This window comes from Saccostrea echinata, unplaced genomic scaffold (genome assembly GCF_033153115.1).
Source record: "Saccostrea echinata isolate AGI-Se365-2 ecotype Australia unplaced genomic scaffold, CSIRO_AGI_Sech_v1 ptg000040l, whole genome shotgun sequence".
Taxonomy (NCBI): Eukaryota; Metazoa; Mollusca; class Bivalvia; order Ostreida; family Ostreidae; genus Saccostrea; species Saccostrea echinata.
This window is the reverse complement of record NW_026889789.1, coordinates 4,596,283-4,618,523: the sequence shown is the minus strand read 5'-3', so window position 1 is coordinate 4,618,523 and position 22,241 is coordinate 4,596,283. Positions and strand designations below refer to the sequence as shown.

General features: G+C 32.4%; 1 protein-coding gene across 1 annotated transcript in view; it reads right to left on the bottom strand.

Annotated features, from left to right (window-relative positions):
* LOC133200529 (uncharacterized) overlaps window positions 1–22,241 on the bottom strand; it is a 54,186-nt gene that overhangs the window by 11,507 nt on the left and 20,438 nt on the right. Inside the window, exons 5-7 of the mRNA XM_061336316.1 lie at window positions 20,235–20,288; window positions 18,998–19,468; window positions 18,427–18,666 (exon numbers count right to left, since the gene is read on the bottom strand). Of these exons, the coding sequence (XP_061192300.1) occupies window positions 18,427–18,666; window positions 18,998–19,468; window positions 20,235–20,288 (765 nt within the window). The remainder of the gene's footprint in view (window positions 1–18,426; window positions 18,667–18,997; window positions 19,469–20,234; window positions 20,289–22,241) is intronic.

Below are 22,241 nucleotides of genomic sequence, written 5' to 3'. Positions count from 1 at the left end.
CAATGCATATAGAGTTTCTAAAGCAGGTCCCCTCTCATAATTTAATATTAAGCTGTTCTTGATCACAATTTGATATGTATACATAACAAAAATTAATTGACATATTGCATTTGCAATACTAAACTTGCTTTGATTTGTATCATGTATATTCTTGATAATTTATTTAAGTAAGTCAAGTTGTTATGTGCCTGATATTAGTTCAGGTTTCTTAGTAATGGATAAGGAAATTAGACCATGCAACCAGAAATATGTTTAAAAAAAAAAGAGATATGTCCATAGGACATGAATGTTCCACCCAGGGTTCATTAGTAATGCAGCATGAAAATTTGTATCAGTGTATGAAGTTTGATGAAAATATCTTGAATAATTTCTTTAAAATTTGGTTTTATACATAATAAATGTTAAAGTCAAAGGTTATTGGGAAGGTCAAGGTTAAAAAAAATTGGACAAATTTGATAAATTCTCACCAAATAATGTATCAGTGCAGAAGCTTACATAAAAAATATATAATAGAATAGTTTCTTTGAAACTGAGCTTAACTCAGAAAGTGAGGTCAAGATCAAAAAATGTTCATGAAGTTGAAAGCTCTCCACAATATGTATCAGCACATGAAGTTTGATAAAAATATCTTAATTTCTTTCTTTGAACTTAGAGAGGGCAATGTTTGCAGATAGGGTAAGGTTTGCCATCCTTGGCAACAGAGAAAAGATTTATAAGTATTGTTTTGTAATTTGTCACTGTTATAATAATTTTTTTCTAATTGTTGAATGTTCTAAACATACTGAATGATCTTCTAAAACTGCATTTTATTATTGTTGGTCTTTGAGGAATATCATGTGAAAATTGCATTGAAATTCTAAACTAAAAAGAAATCCATGGTAAACCCAGACTCTTGCCAGTGAGGATACAGTGTAAATCTGAGCCCAATAGTGCCATCTTTGGAACATCAATTTTGTTCGTTATATATATGCTCCTATTTTGTATTGATTATGGACTTTTGAGCTTGAATACTGTTCGTTATCTCCATATATTTCATACTAGCTGCGTTGTTTCCTGTGATGTTTTACATATAGGATTTTGAGATAATGTTGGTAACAGAATATCAATCATATAATGTAAAATAAGAGAACTCCATTCAGTGTTTTACTTTGAAATATATTACTCTGTAATAGATTTCTAAATCAGAAAGAATTCATTTCATTATCTGTCTGCTACAAGGGCTGTGTATTCAAATTAAAATTTACACATCATATGATACAATATCTTTAAGTGCGTGCAATGTACATGTGTATAGGGATTAATCTTGTGAATCTTTTAATACATAAGTTTTCAAGGACTGATTATTTTAAAATTTATCATGTAGTTCTTATCTCACTGTCATTACAAAAAAAGACTTCAGACTTTAAAAATACATGTATGTAAAACCAATGTCTAAAATCACAGCTTTCTGTGAGTAACACACAGTTTTTTTTTTCAGATGAGCATCTGTCAATTTGCTGAATGTTTTTTTAATCATAATAGGTCATAGGTGTATTTCAGAACAGTCAAAAATGTTTTTTTTTTCTCAAATATCTCTTGACCAATATATTGAGATTTTATTTGTAAGAATTAAGTAAACAAAAATTACCAGATCAGCATTGGAAAGATGTCCACATTTATATGCATTTAGTTTTATAGAGTGTATCCTCATTTGTATTGTTACTATTGTACAATGTAGGTTCAATGGTTGATTTCTTTTTTTTTTTGGGGGGGGGGGGTGGTCATGGTTGGAGCATAACAAGGGAACTACATTGAAAAGGGAATACTAATCTGACAAATTTATGTTTAGTAAATGCAGTTGTCAATACATATATAATGTAACACTCAAAACCTGGTTTAGGGCCACAAAGAGGTTTTTTTTAAATATTTACTTGATGTGAGAGACAGGGGGCTGAGAGACTCAGAGAAAGCAATTTGACTGAGGTGAGCATTGTGAACATTAGGTGTCCATCAATATTATAAAAAAAAAATTATGCTAGTATCAACTTTAAAAATAAATATTGAAATTTAGATTTCATCACTGGAGAGTAGATTGCATATTTGTCTTAATTTTATTAGCAAAATGTTTCATTAGCACTTTGTTTTGCAATATTGTCCATGACAATCTTGAGTTTGTTTTTGAAATTATGGTCAAAGTTTTAAAATTCTAGCATTACTAGGTATATGATTAAACATGTACTATCTTGTATATAATTATGTTGATTTTGTTTTCTTTACTTGGTGAAATTGTAATTTGGAAACCATGGACAAAATAAAGAAATTAAAAAAAAATGTTTGTAAATCATTAAATCCCCTAGTAATTACTCTTACCAGTAATGATTTTGTATCTATTGAAATGTAGCTAGGATGTAATGGAATTTAAAAATGTATGTGTGACAAAATATATGTACTAAAACAAGCTCATTCACATTAATTTTACGATGTCTACTTTATTTGTGATTCATTGTTGATAATTACAAATCTGGAAGTTATCAATACTTGAAATACCACATTTTTAATTACAAAGTGGAAAAAAATTCATTCAAAAACTTTAATTTTGATGTTGCACAATTTTCATTGCCTGGAAGCAAAGACTTGAAGAATTTGTTATAACAACACACTATCAAACAAATGTTCAATAATAAATTATTATTTTAATTCACTACAATTTATTACACACAACTTCCCTTTTTATTGTGTTTATATAATTAAAAAAAATCATAAGTAATTCTCCTTTACTTTTTAAAATAAACTTAATATAGAGGTGTTTTATTAATTTGTCTGTAGTTTAAGTTTCTTCATTTCAGACCATTATGTGCCTCCATAAAAAGAAGTGGTCTGGAAATTTTTTTTTTGCTAAAAATAGATCACGTGCTTCTGTCCATGAACTACTTTCATGGTTCTTTACACTCATTTTGAAGATAACAGTGCCTTGTTTGTAACTGGAAATTACCATTTAACAGTGCAAAATTTAGACATTTTCTCAACAAATGATTGTAGGGAGAACATTAAGGCACACTTTGCATATTTTTTTGGATTTTTTAAGGCTCTATTAAAGTGTGTAGCTGCGCAGTTCTAGAGTGCATATCAAAAGCAATTTTCTGCAAAAGTGTAAATTATTTACGCAAAACATGCATTCAACTATGCATATTTATTGTTTCTTCATTCTAAGGACATAAAATTTGATCAAGTTATAGTGTACTTTAGTCATTTGAAGAAATGTTTACTTTTTGTTTTCATTCCACCTAAGGTGGCCGGACATCCCCCTTAAAGTTTTTTGCTCAAAAGATTTTTTTAGAACAAACTTTTTGTAAACTTTATGCACATTTACGAATGATATAGCATATTTGAAAATTCTACCGTGAACAAACACGACTTGAAAGCTTACTGAATAAATTCTAAGTTGGATTGAAAATCTGTCACTACGAGGTAGCAATCCCAAAAGTTTAACTTGTGCTAAGAAATTCAATATAAATACGCCAGATTTTCAGTTTTTAGAACCTGGCATGAAAATGTTTTTGTATGGGAATATAACAGTCTTAATTATTTCCTGAGTGCTTATTACAAAATCGTCCATGCAGTTTCTGGTTGCGAGGTAAGATATGGTGATAAAAAGCATTCATGTACAGTCCCTTTTCTCCACGTTTTTCACCTTTCCTTATGTCCATTTAAAGTGTATATAACATGGTCTTCGACGCTCATGAAACCTGTGTTATTTTAAAATTACATGTAGTCTAAACGATGAATACTTGTGTGCTGTATCTATACGCATGGAAACTACGCGTTATTTATGAAAATCTGACGTCAAAGCAAAATTATATTTACAAACATAGTGTATGTTCTAGTAAATGTTATAATTGTACTTGATAATAGCTTGACGATGTGATCTATTCTTCCGTAAACGATCGCATTGTTACATGCATTATTATTTTTTCTTTTCCAAGATGAAAATGTCAAGTTTGTTCACGGTAAATATGTGGGGAATACCTTATTCTTCCAAACTTTTCATCTTACTTCTAAAGATTTTTTGTCAAAAAAATCTTTTTGACGAAAAAAACAAAAGCACGTGTTCTCTTTTTGTTCGTTTGAAATATGTTTTGGGGTGTGTAAGAACGCTGTTTTCTGATTGGGCAGAGAAATATTAACGTGTTTATGATGTATATTTATAGCAACTTTCAGTTATCGTTCTTGACTTCCATATTTGGAAATCGTCCAGACCTGTTGTGACATGTTGAATATTATAATTCACCACGTGATTTCTTACCTCGGGTAACTCTGTAAATACTAAATTCCGTCACGTGACTTGTAAGGTAGCATGTTTTGCGCTAACTAGGACAAAGTGCTCGAACACGTTAAATTGTTAGGCATCGATTTAAAAGATTCTTTACTTACATGGACGTCGCTCATATTGTTAATTTCGTTTTTGAAACCTCTGAAAATAGTGTACTTGTGCCATACAGAATAAAGAGGGAATGGGAAAGAGTGATCTCGTATTTTTTTTAATACATGTCATTGTTATTTATCTAGTCTAACTTTAGACCCTTTCTTACAATATTAGCTCCACCTCTCATGCATACCTAATGTTTAATCAAGGGCAGGTAAGTGTAAATTCTCCATATTTGGAAAGAGTAAGGACAGAAAACATAGAATCATTTTATTGTATCACAGTCCAAGATCATTTTAATATTTAAATTCGGCTCGAAATTGACAGGATTCTTTCATAAATATATAAAAATGAAATAAGATTATGATATAAAAGCAACAGAAGCGACCGAAAAAGACCCAAAACCCGGCGTTAAGTGCAGTCATCCTTTAACGTTAAAATTCAGCCACTATGTTTTAGTTTACTTCCTTATTAATGAATATACATTGTATACGTTGCAGTGAAAACAGGTGCTTAAGATCCCCCCCCCCCCCTCCTATAAATTAACTTGATAATTCTGTTAAAACTGAGTTGACGGGATCAACGGAAGTGATGACAACGGAAGACGATTACCCATTTCCTCCATGTAACGAAATATGCATGCAATAAATCTACAAGAGATACTTTTTTTCCGATTGTTTGTTATACTTGATAAAAAAAAATACATAACTGGATTTCTAGATTTTACCAGGAATATCCAGCCTGCAATTTATATAATTCAGAAATAATAAAATATACGTTAATAGCCACGCTTTTCAATTCTATAATTTTAATATCTTTGAAATAAATTTTTAAAATGTAGTAGGAATTATATCCCGTCTTGCATACATTGAGGAAAATATATATCAATTTGCGAATTCAAATTAATTAAAGCATTTAAATTATTTAGGGAAAATAAAAAATTTAATAATTTAAAGCTATTTATGTTCCTTTATTTTGAGGAGAAAGTTGTATATGAAAATAATACGAAAACATGTCGTATTAGTTTGAATTACATCTGGAAGTGTAACGAAAAAAAAAAAAAACAAAAAAAAAAAAAAAAAAAAAAACCATAATTACTTGTACTTGATGCACGACGTATTTCCTTTTCTTTTAGCATTCAGACATATTTTAAATTGAATTTATTTATAAAAAATAATAAATAAATAAACACAATTATCAGTCAATATTTAAGGACGTACAACACACTCACCACCAAAAATTTCCTGTCGTTTAATTTTCGCTATTTTTGTATATATTATACATGACAATATATACAATGCGTATGCACATTTTGGACAAAATCGTTCGAGTCGAACAGGAAGTTTCAAAAATTACCCCCCTTTGGTTGTTCACGCGGAGAAGAAATTTTCAATCTGCTAACTATAAAATCCTTGATTATCAAAAAAGTTCAGCTAGTCTGGCTTTCAAATTTCCTTGACTAATTCATATAATCATTATCCACACAAATAAAGTATTTTTGTAGAGGTACACATCGGCAAAATATTTTTTGAAGAACTTAAATTGAAAAACTATGGTTCATTTATGCCTTAAAAATGCGTATTTTTTAATTTAAATATTTTTTTTATGTAAAAACCTGTCGTTTGATTTTGAAAAAAAAAAAAACTTTCTTTATGTAGCTGGTTACAAAAGTAATCTTGATAATTTTTTGTATTATTTTTAAACGAGCCGTTTCGAATTTATAGCGAAAAATCCCCCCCTCCCCTTTCTCCTTAAGTCACGTTTCTCAAGCGTCTTTCAGACGTGGGACGAAAACATTGCTAGATCTACAAATACACATGAAAAATTCCAAGCTAGAAATATTTTTTTGCTTTACAACTACTAGAATAAAAGTAAAACTTATTCTCTAAGGATTTTAATTCCACGTGTCCAATATGTAGTCCATAACATGGCTGAAATGCATTTAATTTTATACCTGCGTATGAATTCAACTTACATTGAATTCTAAGCTCATTTTTCATTAAAAGTTAACGCACAATGTAAAAAACTCAACTCTTCTATGATGTAAACAGACTGGTAAATGGAAAATATTGTTTCTTATTTATTTCAAACAAGAGAGGGGTCTAAAAGTACCCCCCCCCCCCCACACACACTTTTATGCATCCTTCATTTGCTCTTATAGATAAAATGGAAATCTCGTATTCGTCTATATTAACTTCAATTTTTATCAAACTGTAAATTCTCTATCTAGGTTTGAATTATTCATGTGTCAAAATATTCATGTACAGTGATCATACTTGTATAAAACGTTTTGTTTTGATTCGAGGAAATGCGCACTGAAATTTTTGACGTGGTAATAGATCTAGATGGTCGGATACGGCCAGTTTGCCGCATACAAGATATTCATGAATTTGGACCATTTCAGTAAACAATTCTATTACATTTTCGGTACTTAATTAGTATATATTATAGTTTTAAGTTCCTGAGTTCATCGTAAATGTGTCTTCATAACTGTTCGGGAAACAGGAGGAAATAACTCAAGAAGGAGAGGGGAAAATCTCCCACATTTTTAGAGTTGTTCATCTTTGATCAGTGAACTTTTGGAAACGGGTTGTAAAACTTTTTTTTTCTTAAAGTAGTTCTATACTCGGCACTAAATGGACTCATTCTTGAAAAATCTGCTTTTATAACATAGACATATATCCCAGCAAAGGAAAAACATAAGAAAAATCATATGTCAACATGTTCATTTTTCGGCTATTGCCTTTCAGACTATCTACCCCAAAATGCAAAATACTGAAAATGTACTTGTCCACGACTTTGTCTATATATAAGAATTAAAATATAAACAGTCAACTTTAATACACAAAACAGAATAGAAAAATGTTAAGGGACCAAATTTAATCATTGTTTTGCTTGAATTATTTTAAATATGTGCACTTTGTTAGGCTAAAGTATCAAAATCTTGTACGAGAAAATATGCTTCACAGGCCAATCTCGGTAATTTTTTTTTATATTTTTATGGACTCAATTTTCAACAATTTGCTTTCTTTTTACATAATAACATCTAAAAAAAGAATAAGCTAAAAAAAATTATATGTTGACGCATTACTTTTCATAATATGGGCTCTGAACTAAAGGTACCCCATGAGATATCTCTTCGAAAAGAAAGATATTGCCACATTTTACAATAATACAGTTAAAGTTTGAGTGTACAATTGTATTTACAAAGTTGTACATGTCTAAAACAATAATAATACACACCCAATACCTACTGTCCCTAAAATTTATCTTGTTTTACGTAAAAAAAAAAAGAGACTTGTCAGTAAATAAGAGACAATGATTCAGAACATAATTGACTGATTTTCATAAACTGGATGATCTTGTTACAGAAAGTAAGTATGCTGCAAGTGAATCAACTATTTTCATATACTAGTATTCTAAAGATAATTTTGCATTGTGATTAAATTTGATGGGTTTGCAGGAAGGGGGTGGGTGGGTATGCGTCTAATGTGATAATTATTGCGTGGACCCTGAGGTCCACGCAGAAAATATATTAGCGGAGTTTAACCGAATGCCATGGGCTACGCATGCGCGAGGATGCTAGAGAGTTCGCTTCTAAGACAATTTGCCCGTAGAACAATTCGCCCTCTACGAATTAGAATATGCCAATCCTTGGCAAACCTCGCTCTAAAATCTGCACATCGTATTTATGTATTCTTTGGCGTAACCAAGATCTGAATTTCTCTTTAATACATATATCCTTATATACAAACTAAATTCTGTGGTACAAGCTTTTAAATAAGTAGGAAGAACTTATAGAGATAGCTTAACAGCTTGAACATGTTGAATTAAAACCACTAGGGTTTAAAAGATAGTCTTTGCCATGTTTACCGGCTTTAGTTTTGTGCATCAAGGTTTGCAAAATAATTTTATAGACAGAAATCCAAATATAGCTTGATAAAGGCCTGTAGCAATGTCTTTCCATGCGGGGGAGAGGGAGAAACATCAAAAAAAAAAATTTCTGCGTACTACAGATCTGTGCTACACGTGTACCATCTATCTTTCCAATAATAGGATACTTCCGTATAAATCTAGTACAGATGTCAAGTCCCAGCCGTTAAGCATTACATGTATCGAAATAGCCCGATTTTTTTTTTCAGCTAAATGACAAAACTATAGGCCAATCGGGAATAAAATTTAACAACTTTGCTATGAAAGTACAATCGCTCAAAGTAGAAAATGTTAACGAAAGGTAAACCTGTGCCACCTTTCAGAGTAACAAATGAACCCGTCCATGGATGCATTGACGGTCGTTGTAACAAGAATAGATATGGGTTACCCCGGCCCATATCCAAAATATTCAACTTTTAATTTACTCCAATTTCACTAGAAAAAAAACTGTACATGTTATGAAACTGGTGTATAGTTCTTCATGTCTGTAGCAAATACCGTCACCAGTCTAAGCGTCACTAGCAAACAATACACACACCTGTGCTTGCAAGACCAAATAGCCTAGGTCTACACACGTGCGATAAGATTGTCAATCGCATCTTCTCAGACCTTCTGCCGAGAAGTTACGATTGCAGGTGTTGTATATTAACCATTCCGTTATTTAAAAGAGACAGAGAAAAAAAAAAACACACACAAAATTAATTTTTTTGTGTGTGTGTTTTTAAATTGATCGAGTTAATCGATAACTTAGTATTGTTTAAGATAACTCGAGACCCTTTAGTAAAGGGGGGGGGTCTAAGTCACACCACAGGCACTTACATTCAAGCCCTTAGCAACGGTTTTCAAAGGGGGCAACCTCCAAAAAGAGTTGACAAGCAGAAATAAATAAATAAATTAACAACCTGTGCACCACACTGTAAAATCCTATTGGGGGGGGGGGGGGGAGGGACTTCGTCTAACTTTTCGGTACATTTTGATTTCTTTTATATGTTTGATTTTATGTATTTTGAACCTTTCCGCAACAAAAAGTGCGGGGGAGCTTCTAATGCAAATTAAAACTTATATATTCAAATTCTAACAAAAGATTTTTTTTAAAGAATAATAGAATCATTCATTACTACGAGTGTGGGATAGTGAAATTCCACCAAGGGGACAAGATTCACGGTCTAGGACGAGGCTTTGCCGAGTCCTAGACCGTGAATCTTGGCCCCGAGGTGGAATTTCACTATTCCCACACGAGTATGTAATGAATGATTATTTTTATCGCAGTATTTTATCCAAAATAACAGCCTGTCAATGACGTCGCCATGATAGGGCTAAAAATATATTCTTTTTAATTTTCCATCTAATTAAAAATCTAAATACACCATCGGAGAGAGCGTACCTGAAAATGGTTAACACACAGTGTAAACTGATAAAATGAATTTCAGTCCATGTAAATTAATTAGATAGATAAAAACTGGGAATAAAAAAAACTTATCTATCCGATAGCGTACACATTCATTCAAGAAGAATCCTTCCGCGATCTAAAAATAGTGCCATTTAAAAAGTGAAAATACGACAATATTTTGAATGAAAATAAGTTTATCTTAATAAGTTAAATGACAACATTTTAAGTATATGTAATATTTTTTAACATTGTTACAATTTCTTTATATAAAGATGGAATGTTTACGTTATCGTTCGCGGCGTAGTAATACACAGTGTAAGACAGAAAAATCTCACACTGCTGTCTCACACCGGACAAGTCAATCTTACACTGGTAATTATGCGAGAAAAGGTGAGCCCCCCTCCCCCACATACTACGGGACATTTTGAACCTTTCTCTTCATTAATTGAAATATCCCCATAATATAAGCAGATAAATATTGTCCTTTAAAAAAATTTTGATATTTCTTAGGCAAAATTTGTACATGACAATGAATTGTCATGTACAAATTTTGCATAAGAAATATCAAAATTTTTGTAAAGGATAATATTCTCTTATGGATACTCCCTTTCATGACTTTTTATGCATACTTCTTAAAGTTAGTTACTTTAGAAGATGGTCCAGAAATGGCATAGCCGTACGTTCGTTCGCTGGAATCTTCCGATGATATCAAAGTGAAATATTTCATGTTACATGTGGGTGGTCAAGGCCCGGGACCGGGACCGGTATTGTGAAGGTACACGGAGGAAGCAATAAGCAAAACTCTATCCAGATAGCAGAAAGGGCAGAGATTGAAGTACTTCATATTTTATTGAAAATACTAGATGTAAAAAAAATATATATATTACAGAATAAATATTCTCTCTCTCTTCCTCTTTCTGCAAGGGTTCCAACACCCGAACCCACCCACCCCTCCCTGGATACGCCAATGGAGATTACGATACCTGCACGCTTAAGCCTCTTTAATTCTGTTGTTAATTTTAAATGCTAAATTACAATTGTGATAGATACCTAGATCAACATTTCATATTCATATCATTTCAAGGTCATGATTTTTTTTATCATTACAGCCTAATTAAGCAGACTTAAATAACGATGAAAATTAGAAAAAAAGATTAAACTTAATTACACCTATGTAAACTCACTAAATCTAGAAATTTTCTTTGAATTTCGTTTCGAAACACATGCATATGGTCAGCGTATTGCAGTCCTTTTTTAAAGGACAGCAACTTTTTATTCAAGATAAATATTGCAATGTTTGAAATCATAAAAGAACAAGAGCCATTTAGGGCCTTTTTTGGCCCTGAGAATTTCTGAAAAATTGAAACTGCTCAGTTATGGTTGAAAATGCTGTATTTATAGCTTGGACCCTTGCTGACCGTGTATCTATTGAACATGACGTAATTTTCTCTCTAGTCAATGCATTATGACGTCATAAAATGCGTCATTTTTCCCATATCCTGTAAATTCCTTTAAAAATGGCCAAAAGTTGAGATATTTTTTCAATATTTCATATAGAGCACAACCTCTGATCCAAAATATGCAATTACATTATGAAAGATCTGTTTCCGAAGATCACAAAATGTGTTTCAATTTTTGGATCGTGGGCTGTGCTCATATTTTAATTCTTTGCTGAAGGTAGTCAAATACGCATGTTTTCTGCAAAATTCAAGAACATTGCATTTTCTCAAAGCCTGTTTTCCAATACCTAGATTCCCAAAAAGAAATTTTGTTATAAGAAATGAAAGCACTAAGTCTCTACTTTATTTTGATATATGAAATGGGACAGAGGGTGATAGTCAATTAATTGATATAAGGACAGGGCCATTTTATGCATAAAGTGAACCTAGCTCTTTGTCACTGTCAAATTGTAGCAACTCCTTTTCTTGCGAACTATCACTAGCTTTTACTTGTCCGCCGACAATAGTCTGTCTGTCGTATCGATATGATACATGTAGCATACTCGTGGTCCATGTTATCGGCATATTCTCATCAACAGAAATGTCGTGTATATTATATCTTTATTACCTTATGTCTTTCTGTCAACCGAAAGTGATTTCCAGCCTTCCCTTTTTAAGGAGGTTCGATCCTGAGCTTTTGAGCAGATTTTGGTCTGGACCTTTATTTCTAAAATTCTGCATCAGTTTTAAGTTCTAACATTAAATCTGGATTCTACAATGCAAATTAAACTATATTCAATGAAAAAACCGCGTTAAATTCCATTCAAATAGGATTAAGTCAGGGACTATATTTTGTGGCGGAAGGTTTTTTCGAAGAAAATGATCAATTTTTTCCTCTTGAAATATATACAGTACTGTTAAGTTTAGATTCTTATTTTTCCATGCTGGTTGCAAACGGAGTTGTTTTTTGCTGTGAAATGTTTTATTCTGGTTCTGAAATATCTATCAAAATATTTCTTTTGAATTCTTTCATTATATTGTGACAAATCTAGTAAATATATTCTGAAAGTCCAGGAAAAAATTGAGCCAATTTTAACATAAAATTAACACATTTTTAGTAATATCTTAAAATTCACATCATAGACCCCCACTTTTGTTTTTCTTTTCTTAATATATAAGATAACTTTGATCAATCTGCTAAAATTCAGCAAAAGTTTAAGACTTTAAAATAATTTTCTTGCTGGTTAAATTTTTAATGCCAGAAAAATCACATTTTGTGAGTGCAGAAAGGTCAAATAATTGATTATGCGAAGCAATTTCAAACTTTTACTTAGTCACAATTTTAATGTGTCTTTTTTAAATATACTAATAGTTTATTTTGCCCCATGATTTATTTGGATAAAAACATTGGGGGAAAAACGTCGAAGATGTGATTTTTGATTAAGACACAAATTTCAGTGCAAAAAGGTCATATTAAATGTACTGTAGCGCCAAAAGAAGCATATTGACCCCCATTTTTTGTTTTGATTTTCAATTAAGCTATGTGTGTAGAAACTAAAAATATACTTGACAAAAAAGTTTAAGACTTTAAATATCAGGATCCAACCTCGTTAAATGAGTTCTCCTTAAACTGTATAAGCAATGTTTGTACGTTTGTTAGAGCAAAATCGTTACCGGATATTTAAAACGCCAAGTAAAAGTCAAACCAATATAGTTCAAAAATCACATCTCGGAAATAAGAAGTGTGGTTCCGGTTTTACTATTCGTTAGTGACGTAGTGCGAGTATTGGTCTACTTTAAAAACAATCTCTCACCAGAGGGCGTATTAGCGTAGCGAGAACGATAACTCTGGGTAGAGATTGCTTTAAAAAGTGGACAAAACAGTATTTATATAGCTAATTCTTAATTTTAAGATACGCCCGTGATCTGGTAATGCGAATGTTACATAGCCAACTGTAAGAAAAGAAAGCAATGTATCATAAAAAAGATAACAAAATATTGTTCTGCTAATATTGAATCAAGGATACGTTTCATATAAAATTAAAGAAATTTTAAGACATAATCTTTCTTTTCTTCCCTTTTAATGGAGAGAGGGGCGGGTTTTAAATCAAAAGCGCAAATAATCAAGGATACGATTTGGTATTTCTAAAGAAACCACATCAAGTCCTTAAATCCCGCTTTCTTTTAATTACGTCGGGAAAGATTCGGTGGTCATTTTGACGCTTTATTATAAACGTCAAATTTGACGTCAAGTTAAACGTTTAATTGAAATTGCAAGGGTTATCTCCCCCGGTGTGGTGTACGTCTTTAAATGTCCATGTAATCCATACAGTTTGGAGGTACATGTATTTCTTTGATAGCCTACAGAGATTATACATTTAGTTAACCTCTCAACAAAAATATCTTCTGTGTGTACAGGTAAAGGAGAAAGGTGGACTTTTAATTATTTTTTTTTTCTCTCAGAATGAATTCCTTTCTTAAATTGCATTGGAAATCTTAGTTACCAAACAGTTTACGGTGCAGAACGTTTGACTTCCTTTACTGGAGAAAAACGTCTCTTTTAAGCGGGTTGTCAATGCAAAGATAGTCCCCCTTTTTCCCCAAGAAGTGCTTTTGAGCAAAAAAGATTTTTTAACTTTTTTTTGAAATTCAAAATAATTCTGAGTCAGATTTTTCTGAGTTGGTAATAACAACCCCCCCCCCCCCCCACTCCCCACCCCCATCCCATCTGAAATGGGAAAAACAATCCTGGATCCACCCCTGATTCTATTTACTGAATTTTAGATTTGCATTTTACAGAGTAGACGCATGTATAGTATTTACTAAGGCAATGAAAAATATTTCAGTGATGTATAGGTGAAGACATCAGCAAGATCCATTGTAACCGTCAATGTTTTTTTTTCTGGATCACACATCTTATTCGTCGCTGGAATCTATCAGCAAAATGATCTCTTTTTTTCATTTTTAATTAATAAAAAAACTAAATTTTCTGGAGCCTGATTTCTTATTCAACTGAGAAAACTACGGTCTACAGATTCGAGGTAAATTAATATTTTCTAATATTTTCATATCATGACTTATATGTTGCTAGGGCATTTCACACCAAATAATTGAAAAAAGAAAAGTTTTTAGAAACCTCTTTTATCTAGAAATTATCAAAGGTACGATTTTCGGGACGCGTTTGATTGGCACGAATCCTTGCACCTCCACGAAGTACAATATATCAATAATATTTAAGAAAAGTGGAAAATTTATTGTGTATTAAAAAGCAATATTAAAACTTTAAATCAGAAAGTTAGAAATGTGAGAAAGCAAATCCAACTCACCAGTATTGTCAGTGATATGCGAAGCCTGAACAAATTGAACACACCCAGTAAAACGGTAAAACATTAACAATAACAGAGCTCGGGCCCGGCTTTAAAACACAGATGTCTAACGTAATGTCATGAAGAATTTCCACAAATGAATTTTGAGAATTTTATTTCATGTAAATTCAATTCATTAAACTGAAATTATTTCTAAACAAAAATAGAAAATTAAAATTGTAAACTAAACTGCAATATGCAGAAGTAATTTTGTCTCCTCATTTACATCGGCAAGAGTGATTTTGATTACATGACTTGCACAGTTTAAGGAAGAGGGGGGAGGTAATGTGAGTAGACTTTTTTTTTAAGGAAAAGCTTGATAAAGGTCGGGACCATAATTCCTGTAAAGGAAAAAAGGCGTCATATCAGGATTATAACTTCCATTTTTTTCTATACGAGCTTAAGGTAGTACATAATAGATAAGCCAAATTTTTCCTCAAATTAAATTTTGATCAAACTTTGGTATTTTGTTCTATGATACAAAATCTCTCTTTAAATGTAATATAAAAAAAATTCAACCATTCATTTTTGCCCACATAGTTTGAAATATGGCCTATCAGACACCTGTAAGAAGATTCTGAAATCAGACAGCTGACCTAAGACTGTGCATTATGTAAAAATAACCAATTGATCTATTGCAAACTTGTGTGACGCTGTTTATAAAGGCAACAAATTGTACTAAAATTTAGTAGAATATTTTGACACCGTGATATTAGAGAAAAAAGGGATGTAAAAATAGTACATATATATAGCCCGGGAATTGAAAATTCACATGTAAATATGCCACATGTTAAGTCCTATATAAAGAAAATGTATAATTCAATTTTTACAAAAAATCTACAGAATCATAGAAATGGAACCCAGATTAAAATATGTCAAAATGAAGAAATTTGAATTTCAGATATTTTGGCAATTTTAAATAAATCAAATGCCAAAATACGTAAAGATTCTGTAGATGACGTCATTATATTTGACCTCTTAATATGACCTTGACCTTTATTGTAAAAAAAGAATGGAGACTCCTTTTAAATATGTCCAAATATCAGGTTTCTACTATAAATGGATCAAAAGTTACTTTGCATTTTATAACAGACAGTCTGTTTGTTTTGATTGGTTGAAACTATGGCTTTCATATTTCACATATTTTGTATTTCTTGTGACAAGACCTTTCCTGGGGTACGTACATATTTGACCTTGGAGCTTTTGCAAAATTTTCAACTTGGGCTTTTTAACAAGTGGTGCTAAGGCTTTCATACTTCACATGTGTATTCTATGTGATAAGACCTTTCCTTGGGTATAAATATTTTTTTCTCCTTTTGACCTTGACTTTGGAGCTTGACCTACTTTTGAAAAATTTTTATATTTTTATATTTTACAGATATATTTCTTGAGACAAGACCTTTATTTGGGTAATAACATTTTTTTTATTTTTTGGTCTTGAATTTGGCGTTTCATTCGCATTTGAGAAATAAACTGCCATGGGGTGCATCAGTATTTCACAAACATATCTTGTTCTTACATGCTGCTGTTACTTGCATGTAAAAAAAAAAAAAGAAGAAGAAGAAAGTTCGGTTGTCCACGTTTTCAAATCTTTTATCTTTTTTTTTTTGTCCCCCGTTTTCATTGAAAGTGGGAGATATTAATTTGGGCCTGTCCGTCCATCCGTCTGCCCGTCGGTATTTCTGTCTGTCTGTAACACTTTCGTTTCCGCGCGATTTCTCGAGAAGCTTTGAGCTTTTGCAATGAAATTTTATATCACAGTTTCCTCTGGCCTAAAGAGGACTCGTATTGATTTTGTGGTCAAAACAACAAAGGTCAAGGTCGTTAATTCATACATTCTTTCTGTGTGTACTAGTAATACTTTTGTTTCCGGGCGAAATCTCAAGAAAATTTTGAGCTTTTGCAATGAAATTTTATACCATAACTCTCTATGGCCACGCCCGCCCAACTTAAAGTGTCCCACCCCGTTTTTTTTTTTGGGGGGGGGGGGTCAATTTTTTTTAAACTCAATTGGAAATTTGTTGGCATCGATCACGCTCAAAGTTTTAGAGTTACTCCCCGTTTATATTAAAATTCGCGTGACACTATTTTTAGCACAGGAGCAGGTGGAGAGTTATTACATTTTATATATGTTGTCGGCGGACTTATATTCTATTATTATACCTCTACTGATTTTTCCCTATATAATCATTAGATCGTTAGATGTGACTAATTCCCTATAAATCGTTATGAGTGGACTAATACCCGTGCGTTAGTGAAGTGAGCTAATCCCTGCTTCGAAAGCTAATTCCCCGGTTATCCGTAATCCTCTAGATTTTACTTTTACATTGGTATGATATGTGAATGGACTAATCCCCGTGTGTTAGTTCAGTGGGCTAATCCCTGCTTTGAAATCAAGCTATCTGAATCCTCTAAATTTTACGTTTGTATCGGTATGATAAAACAGTTAAAAGTATATCACTGAGGGAGTAAGCAAGATCTCAGTTCCTTTCAACAAAGGCCACTTCCCTCGGCTTTGCCTCGGGAAATAGTCCTGGCCTTGGGGAACTGGAATCTTGCTAACTTCCTCAATCATATGCTTTAACTGAATAATAACACCTATTAGAACTATTTAGCAAAGGCTAAATTAGACACCATGTGTTATGTAAAATTTTGACAATATCGAACGTGAATATATACAGTCATGTATATGTGACCTCCAGTTTGCATTTGCTTTGTATTACTTTCAAGCGCCTCGTTGGTCTAGGGGTATGATTTTCGCTTTTGACGCGAGAGTTTGCGGGTTCAAATCCCGGAGGATTCAGTATTTTTTTTCGATATACTAAATGATAGTATTCAACATATGAAATGAACAAGTTATGATCTCTGGCATGTACAAACCTACTCATAAAATCATTATTACAGTGTAAAAAATATTTTATATACAAAGAATCCTCTGTATATATATATATATATATATATATATATATATATATATATATATATATATATATATATATATATATATATATATAAAGAATATATGTTTTATGCAATCAAATCTTTGTATTCATATTGGCATTTTTTTTATTTGTTTCAGTATGTACACTTAATAATATTCTGCAAATCCATGGGGAGGGGGTACGACCTTTTATATTATCTATAAGTCATTCAGTAAATTGCAGACTTGTGCACGTTGTGTAAAATAAAACAGAATTCAGCAAAAGTATTTCAGAAAAAGCATACTTGAGAATACACATGTAACTGTTATATTACCTGGGTGTTAATAAAGATAATCAAGAATCATTGTGTTACTTTGTTTTTCAAGGACGCATCTGGAATTTTTTCCCAATAAAAAATAAATTTCATTCTAACACGACTGTTAATTCATGGCCATAGGACTAGGGAATGGCAGTGGGGATGGGGTATTTAGCATACTGTTGAAAACATACCCACTTTATGCTTGTGCCCCTTTCATATAATAACATTTGCTGACCCTTTTTTGCTTGTCAAGGAATTTTGGCTTGGTTTTGCCCCCCCCCCTCCCCAAAATATATGAAATTGCTAAATTGTTCAATTACCACTGAATTAAATTTTGAGGGAAAATCATTGTTACTTAAATGGGTTTGCCCTGACAGCTGTATTTGAAGGAAAATTCATGCTAGTTTTTTTTTTTTTTTTTTTTTTTTTTTTTTTTTTTTTTTTAAGTTTGCATTTTTGAATTGCTTTTCTATGATTATTCGTGAAGGAAGATAATTATGCGATCATTCCTGTCGTTATTCTTGAAATTATGCCAAAGGAATTCAAATTAGCATAGTAGGAAAAAATGCATTCCACCTTTTTATTATGTGACATTATTAATACCAAAAAGAAGACATTTAATTTTTTTTTTTACAACGCGAAATGTTTCCTTCTTACTTGGTTTATTACAAGCTTTGTTGTCGATGATGTAAATGTCCCAGTGTGGATGGAGGCCTATACAGGATCTCACGATGTCAGGTCTCGCGTCAAACCCGTATCTCCAGAGCCATGTCACGTGATCTACACTGTCCTGTGATCTTCCTCTGTAATGGACAGCCTCCCGTCTTTCTCTTAGCTCCATTAGAAATTCTTCTCGTTCATCTCTGTTGCTCTTTACGTTATGTTCTGGAATATTCACTGTAGAAAAAAGAAGAATATTGTCTAATAAACATTTACACTTTAATTCCTTTATACAAGTGGAGATACAACTAAAAATATGGATTTATTAAACACATTCGATCAGTTATTTATATAACTATTATTTTTTTTAAACAGTTTAACTTGTAGTATTAAATGAGATTGATGAAGAAAAAAAAGATATATACCAATTAAGAAATAAAATAAGGAATTAAAGTAAATGTTTCTACTTATAACTACATCATTCTTCAGAATGTAATACAATCATTAAACATTCACTCTGAAAAAGGACAAGGATAAATTTAAATACAAATATTTTACACTGACTTACATATCTGGTATATCTCATTATATATATCCGTGTCCTCCATGGTGACGTGAGTCAGTATGTTCAAATGTAGACGGCGTATCAGAGAGGAATCACAGTAACCATCACTGATGACACACTTCTCTTTAGGTTTTCTGTTGTATCCAGATGATCTCAGGTACACACTGGCTGTGTTATAACTACTGTAATAGAATGGTATATCACGGTTTATTGATGCTATCCTATACATTGTCTCATCCTTTGTGTCCGTTATCTTGTCCTGATCTTCCCAAAGGTAATCACGTGACTTCAGTCTGTCCAGAGTCTGTTGTGCTTCCTCACTTGTTACAGGATTCTCTTTACCGTACACATCCTGTCGTATCTTATTAAGCTTGTCCAGCCACTCTGTGTCAGTGAAGTCAGGAGGACCGGAGTCAGAACACAGAAAACAGAATAACACGGACACCTCGTCATCAGTCAGTGTGGAGAACTTACCTACAAAATGTATCGAGTTATAACGTATATGGTAACACTGCATATAAGTTATTAAAATAGTTAAGAATAAATTACATTCATTGTCATTACAATGGTAAAACTGTTTACTGTTCCCGATTAATTATACTTATGAAAGCATCATTTTACAGTATAAAACCTTATAATAAGGGGGTTTAATTACTATTGTGCAGACAAGGTAAAACTGTTAGGTGTTCCTGGGGGAAAAAAAAGAAGAAGAAAAAACTACATGATGCTTCATGTCTTTGTCTAAAGTTTATCTTATAATCAAAAAATTTCATTCCACCATCATCTCATGTCTTTGTTTTGACAAGATATGGATTTGTTTAATCCATATGAATAAATTAAGATGGCTTCTAAAAGTTTCCAAATATCAAAAGACAAGGAATTACATTGAAAATATTAGACTAAATGATGAACTAAATGTTCTGAGATTTCATGCATTTATATTTATCATCTAGGTTATATATCGAAACCGGTTTTGATTAAATTACGATTTCCACCATATATCGCACCGAATGTTTTTTTTGGGGGGGGGGGGGGGGTTAAGGGGGTGGGTGGGTTGGTACTTAATAGGATAGGGGGCAGTGAAAACTTTTTGAGACTTGGCTTGATTTTCAACTGCTAAAGGTTATAAACACTAATATTTGACTGATGATACTATAATTTTTCTCTTGGGTACGTAGGATAAACAAGCATGTAAAAAAAATGTACGTTATAATTTCTTTAAAAAAGTACATGTACCTACCAGATACCTTTGTCTTCCATAGATTGTAATCTCCCAAAGAATAGGCTTTGAAAGCTAAAAGAAGGAAAGACATAATGTTTGTCAGAATATTTAAAACAGACATCAATTACTCAATATTAATAGCCCTATTACCATTTTGAGATACATGTATGTATTTTCAGATAAATACTTATAAATCGTTATCGCAGGACAATCTAAGCATACACACAATGCTTAACAGAAATAACTATGTTGGTTACACCAAGGTTCACTTAGTCAGTGAGTCTAATAACCTAGTTTATTCTAAATCCATAAAGATAAAGACATACTGCAACAGATTGGGAAAAAGACATCTTCAGTCGTAATTTGTCAGAGGTTTGAGCTTGTAGACAGGACAGCCCAACCCATACCCCTTTTCCTGGATACATATTTTATTTCACGGGGGGGGGGGGGGGTTACGTAAATTGTTTTACGTGTGAAGAAAACAATAAATTATAAAAAGATTTGTATTAAAAATACAGAGAAGGTATGTTACTTAGTTGTTTACACTAGACCGGGACATTGTGCCTAGAAACAAATAATGTACCTACATGTACCTTTACTTTATGTCACCATATTATATAATCATAGATATGAGCAGTTCTGGAACGGGTGGGGGGCTTGTACTACTTCCCCCATAAATATAACTCTGAAAATAATGGACAAGCAAAAACGAAAAAACGATCCAAACCATTAAATATAATTAGTTTGGGTGGCCGGGAGGTGGGGGAAGATCCAGGATTTTTTTTTTTTTTTTGGGGGGGGGGGGGGTCCACATCATTCAAAAACAAACAATCCAATCAGAAATTTTCGAGAAAAAAGGAAAGAAATTAAACGGCTATCCTTACCTTTAAAAAAAAAAATCATAATGGCTGGTGGGGGGGGGGGGGGCTGGGGGTTGCGTTTGAGCATTTTTCATTCACTTTTCACTTCCTAAACTTCATTTATGACTCTTCCAACCAACTTAACAGGGATTTCAGTTTGTTTACTATGTACATATATAACACTGCAAATTCAAGGAGTGGGGTTGGTTGGTTGGTTGGTTGGTTGGTTAGAACACCCTCCTCCTACCAGACCCACCTCTATATATGGGTTGAACTAGTCATTTTCCCTCACATATATAATTAACTTCCCTTCCTTTTCCAGGGATCCGGGTTTTGTAGGGGGTCTAAGGTAATCTTTTCTTACTTTACTATATGTTTAAAAACTTTGAAAATTATGGATTTCAGATTCAAAAAAGTGAGACAAAACATACTCTCATGGCGGGCATAAAAAATGAAACTATAAAACTAGAAAATCTATTATTGCAAGCAATAGCGTATGTCACCCCGAACTGGACCATAAGTTCTAAGATTATTCCATAGAAAGAAAATATTCGTAGAAAAATTGTGTTTAAGAGATCTGATTGGTTTAAAATAAAATTTTTGATTTTTCTCTGATATCAGGAATAACAAGAATGTTTTCTGTAGAAGACGGAAGACCTTACTTCACAGAATGCCAGGTTCACGTCAAAACATTGCTGACGCAAAATAGTTCCTGAATTTTCCTCTTCAATTCGGCATTTTTGCATACGACATGGGCTGATTTTTTATGAGATGATAAAATATGTTTAAACGTTTTTTTTTTAGTTTGGCAGAATCATGAACATTTCCGGCGTGCTGAATTTACGTTTACACACCTGCAGGAGCGGATCCCAAGATTTTCAAAATTTTAAAAAGATGGAAATTAAATTGAAATGATTCTAACTATCAATGAATGAAATTATTCATATGCAAGTAATACATTCACAAGAAAACGCCAAATGCTAATGAAAACGGCTGACAATTACTACTTTTCAAAGATAAAAATTCTAAATAAAATAATTATAAATTCTATAGACAAAACAAAAGGAAAATGAATGCTGGGAAAATATCGGATCACATCAACGGAACTGAATGCTGGGAAAATATCAGTTCACATCAGCGAAACTGAACTTTATTCATGAAATGC